Genomic DNA, 11,432 nt, shown 5'->3' with positions numbered 1-11,432 from the left:
GTCCAACAGACGTTCAATTTAGCGCTCAAGATTAATTCAAAGGTTCCTTTCACACTTACTAACTCCATCAATGTTTAACCTATTAAATACATCCTTTGAGGTTAGCTGTTAACTATTTGAAAGTTTTGGTAAGTAGAGAAAATGCATTGTTTAAAAGTTTTAAATTAATATCCAATCTAAATAAGTAAAGATGTTAGCAGTAGAGATGTGTAGTTTACAGTAATCAAAATAAAATATCTGATTACTATTTCTAGTTTTTTCTCTCCTTTACTAAACCACTGCTGGACTTAGGTCTCCTCAGTTATTTTATATTGAGCCAAATTTGACACATTATGTGAAATTGTGTTTGTATTACACACGGTGCTGCTCGCCATCTGTTACTTGAACTTGGTTCGACACGCTACCACGAGTCAAAAGTCTCCTTTAAGAATAAAATAAACATCAATTTCATCGACTCATCAATTTATTTATCCTATCTAATAATCTCCTAAATTTTTCTCAATCCAAGGCAGCATCCTCGCCAAGTCAGTGAAGATGACATACTGGTCCTGGTCACAGCGGCCGTCGTTCCTCTTAGCGAAGGTCAAGGACACCAGACCGCGGAGGTACCAGCTCCCGCCCTTCTTGAAGACCATGCCGCCGCCACTGTCACCATTGCAAGTGGAAGTACCTAGTAGGTAAAGAAAGATTAATTCACTGAGTTGCTGAGATGTTAACTTAAGGGAATGCGAATCAATAACGTGTTCGCATACCTCTCAAACCGAAAGATGATGTCGATGGAGGCGGCAACGGTTACCGCTTTTCGCCTAACTATGTTTCATCATTGTGTAGGACTTGAAGAGAAGGTTTCAACGAAACAGTTATTTTTCTTCATGCTCGTGGACACCCGTACCCCCGGAGAGGAAGTGGAAAGTACTCTTTCGGACTAAAATTAAGCCGCCGAGTTATAACATCCGCGATTGATGTCAGTGCATGGCAATTCTTTATGCATCTTAATGATACCATTCGAATAACTTTTTTAAGGCCTGTTAAACATTTAAAAACCGGTGAAGTGCAAAGCGAAACTCCACTTTTACACCTTGGATACCAATCTCAAAAAGGTCCATGACGATCCCTTACCGTATCCAGCACAATACGTGTAGCTAGAAGTGTACTGCCGATAGAAGTCCCCGAAGGCACCGAGACACGTCTCCCGGTCCACCACAGGCATCTCCAACAGATTCAGCTCTTGTTTAGCCGAACCCAAGCCCCAGCCAACCACCTGCAAAGAAATGCTGCTTTAGAATATACTTAAATACTTAAAGGGCGATTGACATAGTCCTTATTATGTATTCCATAAGTATCATTATTGGTTACACAGATTTTATACTTAGATACAAATTAAATAATCCTAATTCGAATCTGGAGCAATGTTAACAATGTTGTGACTGACATAAGAAAGCAAATCTCACTATTTCAATAATATATATATCCTGGGACAACTCACACACGGTTATCTGATCCCAAGCTAAGCAGAGCTTGTGTTATGGTAACCAGACAACTCATAAACTTACTTATATATTTCTAAATATATACATATTATAGATAAATTACACCCAATAGAAAACCCTTTATACCGCTATTGAATTGTTGCCAACGACTCTTAGTGTTTGGAGAAGAAACGATACAAAGAAAACTTAAGTATTTTTCAGACACTTTTCACATTATTAAATGATGTAACGGTTTACTCAAGCGTATTTATCGGGGTAGCCCGACTAGTTTCAGACCCAACCGGAGTCCTTAATCATGAGCTCATGATTAAGGACTCCGGTTGACCCCGATAAATACGCGTGAGTAAACAGTTACATCATTTAATAATGAATCATTCTCACGACAGTTACTATCAAAATACTTTTCACATTATTAAATCTCTGGTTACGATAAAACGTTCATTTAAAGAGTTTATAATCTCAGAAATGATCAAGTACGCTCAGGCTAGCCGATAGATATTTTCAAAAACGTTAGTAATACATCCGATTTCAGGCCGTCACTGCTTCATTGATAAAGACCCTCAACAGCATACGTACCGATCCTTTCTTCCCGATAATACTGCCGAGGTCCACCTCAGCTTCCGGCCACAGACAGGCAGGTTGTACCCAAGTGGAGTACGTCACTGGGCTCCGGAGTTCCAACATGGCGACGTTGCGATCGAACGTGGTTGAGTTGTACTCCGGATGGACTATTATGTTGTTCACCTGGATTTTGCAATTGGAAAAATGGATTGGTAAATAGTTATAAATAATACGATGTATGTAAAGGCAGATACTAGTAGAAGTCGTTTTCATACATCTTTGACAGTTGTTACAACCAGTCTAACTAAAAGGTATCGTGTTGCCCAGGTAACTGGGTTGAGGAGGTCAGATAGGCAGTCACTCCCTGTAAAACACCAGCTGAATCTGGTTAGACTGGAAGCTGACCCCAACATAGTTGGAAAAAGTCTAGGATGATGATGATACTTACAAAGGTTACTTGAACACCTTCCCCTGATATCCTTAGGTTGGGTTTCCCTAAGAACATGGTCAGGGTGTTATGGTTCACGACCCTGCGGCTTCTCTTTCTACAGATGCAGTGGGCGGCTGTGACGACGTGCCGACGGGATATCAGGGTCCCTCCACAGATATACTTGAAGTCTACAGTCTGTTATTTAATAAATTATCAGGATTAACAAGTGATAAACATGAAAGTTATTGAACGCGAAAGTCCTAGTTTTCCAGTTTCCAATAGTGGAAAACTGGGACTTTCGCGTGGAAAATGAACTTTTGAGAGTATTTTTTGTAATGTGTAGATTTTGATGATGACATCACGACACACGTGCCCATTAAACCGAAAGACATAGCCAATGTTTCAGGTGATAGTGGAAAGCGACCTCCATACAATTTAACAAAGATTTATATAAGTCTCAAATATTGTTAAAAACTTAACTTACTTGCTGCTGATACAATGCTACTTGCCAGGGCCATCTCGCCTCATCGGTAGCCATCCCACAGTTTGCCTGAAAACATGTGAAATAAGAGAGAAAAAAATATCTCTATTATCAGTTTTAATAATACGAATATTGATCTGTTCATATTATTACTGTTTAATTATGATTACATTTATAGCGTATAGATCATTAATACTAGCTGATAAGAGACCGTTTTGTCACAGCTCATGACGCAAATAACATGGATTCCTATTAATAAAATAATTTTCAAAATGTATTATCCCCTTCAACCCTTTATTGATGCATAACTTCGTCAACGTAGTTATGAAGATACCAGTTTAATTAGGATTTTTAATGATCTTCCCGTTTTTGTAACCGCTCCGCTACTACTACTTATATTATGATGATATAATTTTTCAAATCGGACCCGCAGTTCCTGAGATTAGAGCATTCAAACAAAATATCTTCGGCTTTAAAACATCTTTCTAAATTATAGAAAAACTTCATTTGCTCAAGCACTTGTTTTTCATGCTTTAGTAGTTTAAAACTTATTGGAGTATAAAACGCGACGGCTGCAAGCCATGAGTATAGACAGAGTTACGCTACGAAACTTGGTAAGTCGTTAAGATGCCTTCCATCCAGCTTATTGATAATGGTATCATAACGACCACTTGCAAAGGATATATTGTTATCTACAGCTGAATAGAGGCACACTTAACTTTAAAATGTCCATATTGCATCCGATTTAAAATAGTAGAGGGCTCTCAATTTGTGTGTTTTTTGTATGTGACCTCAGAACTTAGGATTGGATGAACCGATTTCGTTGATTATTTTTTCGTTTATCGTGTAATAGCTGTCATTTGGTCCCATAAATAAGTTTTTGTTTGCATTCGGTCGTATAACTTTGTTGTTAAAACAATATTTAGAGTGAGAAAATTGGTGATATAAATTTTGCTAGTTCATTTCTGTCAGGCTCTGAGTAAAACCAATTCGATTAACGTTAAACTTCGTTAACCGTGACACTAGTCTTATGCTTAATACAAATTAAAAATTAATATAAGGTTGCGTTGGTGTTTGTGTGAGTGGAATTTCATACGTGAAATTTCTCTAGTCTGTTTTGTTATTAAACACAATATCTGTGAAAATATTAACTTTCGTGGTTCATGAGATACAGCTGATAGTTATAATTTTCACAGGTGATGTATTTCTGAAGCCACTATAACATTAAAGATCAAGCATAAGGATCGGTTGCTACTGTCATAAAATTATTGGTGTAGCTGTAGGATAATAAAGAATATTGGTCTCCCTGAAGATTTGTTCACGTTTATGGAAGCCAATTAACCGGATTTTTTAAATGCAGACACTAGAAAATCTTAAGCTATATCAAATACAACTCGAAAGTTTTCAAATCGTATCCTGAATGGATTGCAATACATGAAGACAGCACGAACCAGTATCAAGTCACTTTGGTTCAAAGAAATAGATTCAGGCAGCGATCGCGGGAATACAGGAGATTTTCTCTCGGAGAGCGACGGAAAATGCCGGAGGCAATACGATCGATCCGAAACGATTCACAGCCAGAAAAAAAGGGAATTCAATCCTCAGAAAGTTCCCCGATTAAAAAGCTACAACATTGCAACTTTATAAACAAAAAAAGCAAAGTAACATAATTTATTTTAATGAACTTGGACTTATACATTGCTATAATAAACTGGTTTTAAGGTCATAAAGAGATGATGTCAGATCACATTATAAATGTGGAGAAATAAAGGAAAAGCCGAAAATCATAGTGCTTATGAGATTATCTGTAATGTCACAAAGAATCCAAATGTATCTACTAGTGGTTTTCTTATAAGATTGTTACCGAAAATAAAAAATAAAAACAGAGAAGTATGGGTCGGACTTTCAGCACTGTGAGTTCACTAGATATTGGCTACAGAAAAATAGCGTGCAGAATAATTGCTTGCCTATCAAAATTATACCTACCATTGCTTAGCTTCAAGTTTTATTTGTTGATATAGCTTGACAGAAAAATAATCAGTAGTAATTCAACTGCCCAACTGTGGCCAAGTAGGGGCAAGACCAAAATTTTGCTTTTTACAATGGCCGATGAATGAATGCCAATTGGATTAAATTTATAATGATGCTCTTAAGCATTTTGTGAACACAATAATTGGAAAATCATTGAATTTATCTCGAGTGTACCAACCCGCACTAAATTTTTAATAATTGTTTAGGAAAATGTTTAATAGAATACGAAAAGTGTCATTTTAAGCCAATTTTCATTCATTCATCGGCAATTTTAAATAGCAGAATCGGGGCCATGGACATACAGTGATACATGAAGTTCGGATTCCCCCTTGGTTACAGATTTCTGAAAATATGTTCTGCATTTAGACAGTTCTAAGTTGACATGTAAATTACGGTTGTCAACTCAGAACTGTTGAGAGTCAAAGCTGGCCAACTTAATTCATTTTCCCACGTTTTTATACACTCACTTTCTTGTTTGTATGTTTGTCGTTTCGGTTGAATTTTGGTAACTCAATTTTGAGGTACTTTCTGAAATTTTCAGGGTAGCTTCAATCCCAATGACAATGCAATTTACAACTATAAAAACTGCTGTCTCAATTTTGATAACATTTGAATGGAGTGACATTTAAAAACGTTTGTATTTAGATTTTTTAGATCTCTTAATTTTCTTCGTCGTTTTTACCTATTACCAGGGGTATGTGTACATCTATGATTTTTCGGTTCAATAGATTTTAATCAACGCGTGACTCGCTGAAACCCAGGAAAATGTTATTGACTGGTTCTGATTAATGATACGCTTCTTAGGCTGAACAAAAAATCGTCTGTTTTGATGCTTCCTACAATGAAAAGATTTTGGAAAACATCTTTTGTTATTAACTTATGTATGCCTTCGAGTTAAGGTATAGCGTTAGTAAATTTAAACTATTTTTAGGGTACCTTCACTCAATCACTTTGATATCCTTTTATCTTTCCGTCTGACTGTCTATCAAGATCCTGTTTCTCAGAAAAGCATAGAAGTTTCAGTTAGAAATATAAAATTAGGTCCACTGTCAATAAAGGTATAAAAAAAAAAATTCTAAACTACCGAAATCAACAGATACAGCCTTTTATGACTCTGGAATCTTAAATATTAATAGAAATAAGAACTTTGTTTGAAGGATTAAGCGCCAAGCTCCAATCAATTTTATCATTTACTAGCAGTTTGTCCACGACTTTGTCCGCGTGGTAAGTAAACCCGTAGTACATCATTTTGTTCTATTGTCAGTATAGTATTAGTAGCGTACGCAGAAAAAGGTTTCCGATTTTACACCTTTGGTTAAATTATAGCAAGTTTCTTACGGAACCCTAATATTTTTCAAAATATAGCCTATGTTCAGCGGGGATAATGTAGCTTCTCAACAGTGAAAGAATTTTCCAGTAGTTTTGAAGCCTATTCGTCTCAAACAAACAAATCTTTCCTCTTTATAATATTAGTATAGATAACGTGTTTTCTTGTCTCATAAATGTATAAAATTGATTGAGATTTTAAAGTAAAAGTCAGCGGTATTACATTTAACAGCAGCTCAATTTGGCAAAGTATAAATGAAGTACTTTTCAATATTCACCTATTAGTTAAAACATTATGTGCTTGAATACTTACGTCAGCCACTCTACTAGGCACGTGAGCTGGTATGTAGATTGTAGGGAGACCACCGCCGTAGTATTCGTATTCGTCCTTCCTGCAATATTAAAAAAGTGAATTAGTGGTCTCTTGCACTGCAGGTCTCGTATTTAAGGCACGAAACTATAAAAAAAAACTTGCACTGTGGCAAAGAAGAGAAAAGAAAAGCATTCTTCGACTATGACGCATATCGCATATAGGACACAATATAGACAAGCAAATGTCCATTCAAAACAAGACTACATGTTAAAACAATAGAAACAAAAAGAACAAGATAGAAAAACACACATTTTTTACTACGGTCATTGATATATTTAATAATTTACAATTTGCTTACATTTAATTCTACATTATTTAATATTGACCACGGATTGTATTGTTTTAGTAAATTCTCTTGTTTGTTTTTGACGGTGTGTTGTTGCTCAATTCATTGTATTTTCTGTGATGTCATGCATTGTAATGGTATATATTGTAATGTTTATTTTAACTATGTATTCAAACAAAATGTAAAAATTGTTCATGAATTGTTCATTTGTGGTATCTACTATTTCATGATCAAAATTAATGATTCTTATTAATAAATGCGGGAACTATTACTAAATATAGGTAAACACTAGCTTATAAGTTTCGTGCGTATAAGTTTCTTCGAGAAAATCGGGCATTTAATTAAAAAATTAAATATAATTTTATAGGAGGACAATATTTTGAGAATAGTCTAGTCAAGTAATAATATGAATATTTTTTTATGCAGATACACAAGTTTATCACGTTCCCAATTTCTGTTCGAAAAGTATTTTGTATGTACTTTCCTTAAACATAACATAATCTCACGGATATTCTAATAAAAAGATAAAATACATTTTTTCTTGTTTACTTGCTTAGTGTTGTCCTCGTCCACAAAAAGGTCAGTTCAAAAACATGACCATCCGGTATTACAACTTTATCTCATTTAATATTCAAGTTGTGCATCTTCAATTTTCAGATTCATTCTTTACTTCTAATTTAATTATTGGTATTATTATCAGAAAAGTAACAGTCACATTTCTAAGTGATGTAATATATACCTCGACTAGGTATAAAGAATATACTTATAAATGTACTAGCTAACTCGAAAAACGTTGTTTTCCATATTAATTATTCCTAGATTCAAAAATAAAAATATATGACGGAGCAAAGTAGAGCTAAGGAGATAGACTCAGACTTACATAATATGCACATAAAATTTCATAAACGTCGGCGAAACTATTTCGGAGTCTTGTAATAAACAATGTGACACGACAATTTTATTAATATTCTGCTAAAGCTTGCTTATAGCTATCCCAGAAAACGTTGTTTTGGCATACATATAAATATGTTCTAGGGAATAAAAAAGCAATGAAAAATAGATGTTGTCCTATTCTCAGACCTTCCCAACAGGTACGCACATAAAATTTCATGAGAACCGGTCGAGCTGTTTAGGATTAGTTTAATTTCGTACACAAAAATTTGATAAATATAATAGACTAGCTTTTCCAGCAAACGTTGTTTTGCCATAGTAAAGAAAAAAAATATTCGATGAAAAAACAAAATGTCTCAGGGGTATGAAAAAACAAATGCAATGATATCATTTTAAGACTAAGGTTTTATTATTATATTTTATGTGTGTGTTACTAACATAGCTTTTATAAGTGTTTCTGTAACTAACCCGTGGACCTCTGTTGTCTGAGAAATAAATAAATTATTAATTAATTATTATTATAAGATCTGATAGCGGGTTTCTTAAGAGTGGGAGCTGGTGACATACGGTACGACAAAACCTGAACTAGTGACGTCACGCCATATATGTTGATGTCAATGGTCAAATACCACATTGCAGATAGCTTACAATATTGTGTAAGTACTTACGCGCCCTCAATGTTATCAAAATCTGCGATTTCTGGGGAATCAGTCTGTCTTGGAGGAGTTTCAGTAGTGGCTTGGTATCTAGCGGGCAGTTGATCGCGACTGCCCGAGTTCTGGTCCTCGCTGTTCAAGAAGACAAATAGGAATAAGTTTATTTCAGTCTTATTTATAGCAGTACTGTAAAGACACAATTTATGAGTTCTTTCTTTTTAAGTTATTTGAAATAAATTTACAAAATTTTTATTCCAAGATTTTGTAAGACTCAAAAGACCTATTACATAAAATATACGTATGTCAAATGCTATTGATAGCGACCTTAGCTCGACGCCAAAAATAGGTTGAAAAGATACAACATTTATGTACATGCTTAAAATTCCTAAATATAAATAGGGTGTCCAGGTAGGACAAACTAGTGCGATTAAATAAAAAGAACACCTTCGACATTATTAACAAATTCTTAGAAATCCCAGCTGATAGCGAGGTATGTTTAAAATACCCTATAATTACATAAAACCGGTCCAATGCAGATGCACCAGAGACTACCTAAGCTGTATCGTAACCTACATGATAAAACAAAGTTGCAAAACTAAACTTAGCTAATTGTATTAGATAGGAAACTTTGGTTCAAGGAAGCTTGTCCCAGCTTAAGTTTTCGACACAAGTTTTCCGAAACTATTTTAATTAGATTTTTTATTGTTAGTCACGCAAACCTTCTTTAGACATCCTTGGTAAGGCAAAATACAGCTTATGCATTAAGCATTATGGTACAAATTGTGATGACTGGTCTTTTGAAAGGTATACTTACTATTTTGGACGATCAACAGCTGATTCCAATGTCACTCTGCCGTTGTTTACGTCAGTCCATCGGGATGGTTGTTCTTCAGGCCACTTGCCAACAATATCATCTTCCTGTGTTTTAGCAGGCACTGTGTAAGACGCTTCTGTCTGTACAATTTGCCTGTTCCCAGACTGATCTTGGCTCTTCGGTCTTTCGTATATAGGCTGATCTTTATCCTCTTGGTCTGGAGTAGCACCTTCGTTGCTTAGTACAAATGTTATTGGTGGTCTTTTGCCCTTAACTGGATTTCTATTCGGCCAGTTGTCTATGACTGGTAGAGGTTTTTGTTTGGTTTCAGATTCTAGTGGTCGGATGTATGCAGCTGGGATCGGCTGTGTCTTGGTTTCTGTAATTGTTTGTGCCTGTTCTTTTGGCTTTGTGCTCACTGGTTTGTTATTCAAAACTTGGGAAGATAGTTTATCGACGGGTTTTTTGGCGTCATTGGCCACTTGAAAGAAAGCGTGATTCCAAATTGACGGTCTGACAGTAGTTTGTTTTGTCTTATCCTCAGCTTTTACTGGGCTGTTCTCACTGGTCGCCTGAATCCAATATTTTTGTGTCGGTTTTTGGGTACTTTGCAACCTCTCATTGATTCTCGATGTGTTCACCACAGGCCTTGCTGTAGTCGTAGTTGTGATATCAATTTTAGATGTATCTCTAACAGTTTTAGCTGTGCATATTTCCTTTCCATTAAACCTGATGTTTAGGAGTTTTGGTGGTTTATTCTTAGCGTTATATTGAATGAAGAATCTCATATGTAAAGGTGATTGTGGATTGATCTTCAAACTTGGATTTTCTATCTTAAAGTCGACATTATTGTCAGTGGTGACTTCACCGATCCAATTCTGAAAGCAATTTATTTTAGGCACATACAATTTATTTAACACATTGACTACCAAGGAGTAAAACAAAAAATGTTTTACATCCATCGCTGGTTTAATTATTTTTCATGTTCATTCAACCGAATATCATATTACGTTATAAGAACTCATCAAGGGACCTAGAAACGGAAAGTCCTACAGTTGGAAGTGAAACTTACCCCAAGTAAATCAGCTTTGCTGTCGACCCCAATGTTCAGCCACAGTGCGTACAACGGCGTGTCTGTGGAGAGGTTGATATTTCCATACCACTTCCCAGGTTCAGCTCCAAGTGGCTCATACATGAACACTGTTGGACATGGTGATATGAGGCCGAAGTCTTGACCCTGGCCTAAAGCTGAACCCGCTAGGGCTACAGCGAGTAAAGAGCTTAGAGCTCTAATCTGAAAGGTATGGTAGAAAATGTAACATTTTCTGTAAATTGTGGCGGATTTGTAGCAATTTTGCGTAACGAGACTTTCAGTAGTAATATTTAAACGTAGATAAAAAGCGAACTTTATGGATAGCCAAGTGATTGAGGTCACCACGCCAAACCCACTGAGCGCGAAGTGTCGCGGATAAGAAACCCGCGAAGAACAAATATTTGTATGATAGACGAATGGTTGTATTGAGTCTGGGTGTGACTTGAATGTCTGTGAAGCCCCCTGCACACAAGTATTAAATTCCTTAATGCGGGAGTCACATTTTTTTAAGAACTTTAACATTTTTTAACGTCATGCACAAAGACACCCTAGCATTAAATAAAGCATCTGTGACTCACACAAAATAATATTTGTTTTACAAATACATTAACTCATACACTTTTACCTATCTGTTCACAAACACTTTTTAAAGTAAGTGTCATAAAATATTCTTTACATATTTTGGTTCGGAAACATGCTATGCCATTTAAAAAAAAATTTTAAAGCAAAACAAGTCTGTTTCGTGATAAGAACGTTTATCAACAACAAAAAAAAATTTTTGTTATACGGAAATCGACACTGCAATTATAGAAGACGAGGCCCCATATTAGGCCTCTTTATAACTTCGAAATTTTTCTAAGTTATGTTTATAGTAAACAAAAATTATCTTAATTGGAGGAATTAAGATAATTTTTATAGTACTTTCTCTGGAATAACCATTACGGCTATAAAATGGTGATTAAAGCTAATTTTTGATTACAGACAGATAGGAATCTCGTAA

At 35.5% G+C, this 11,432-nt stretch overlaps 1 protein-coding gene across 1 annotated transcript; it reads right to left on the bottom strand.

Annotated features, from left to right (window-relative positions):
• Nucleotides 1-445: 445 nt before the first annotated feature.
• Nucleotides 446-10,206, bottom strand: LOC113503068 (plasminogen-like). Its single transcript, XM_026884874.1, has 8 exons — nucleotides 9,340-10,206; nucleotides 8,538-8,657; nucleotides 6,633-6,711; nucleotides 2,966-3,031; nucleotides 2,500-2,676; nucleotides 2,067-2,234; nucleotides 1,120-1,261; nucleotides 446-670 (listed from the first exon to the last, which is right to left on the bottom strand). The coding sequence occupies exons 1-8, from the start codon at nucleotides 10,125-10,127 to the stop codon at nucleotides 477-479; spliced, it is 1,734 nt and encodes a 577-aa protein (XP_026740675.1). The 5' UTR covers nucleotides 10,128-10,206; the 3' UTR covers nucleotides 446-476.
• Nucleotides 10,207-11,432: the final 1,226 nt, after the last annotated feature.

Source organism: Trichoplusia ni, chromosome 18, assembly GCF_003590095.1.
Source record: "Trichoplusia ni isolate ovarian cell line Hi5 chromosome 18, tn1, whole genome shotgun sequence".
In the NCBI taxonomy this organism is placed as follows: Eukaryota; Metazoa; Arthropoda; class Insecta; order Lepidoptera; family Noctuidae; genus Trichoplusia; species Trichoplusia ni.
The sequence above is the reverse complement of the archived record's forward strand: the minus strand, read 5'-3'. Positions and strand labels throughout refer to the sequence as shown.

What these genes read in the sequence shown, in the direction of transcription:
- LOC113503068 (XM_026884874.1), bottom strand. Translation starts at nt 10,127, where the DNA reads ATGAGATTCTTCATTCAATATAACGCTAAGAATAAACCACCAAAACTC. An exon ending in TTTGATAACATTGAGGGCGC is followed by an intron (nt 6,712 to 8,537) that starts GTAAGTACTTAC and finishes TTAATATTGCAG; the next exon opens with GAAGGACGAATACGAATACT. An exon ending in TAGCATTGTATCAGCAGCAA is followed by an intron (nt 2,677 to 2,965) that starts GTAAGTTAAGTT and finishes ATTAAATAACAG; the next exon opens with ACTGTAGACTTCAAGTATAT.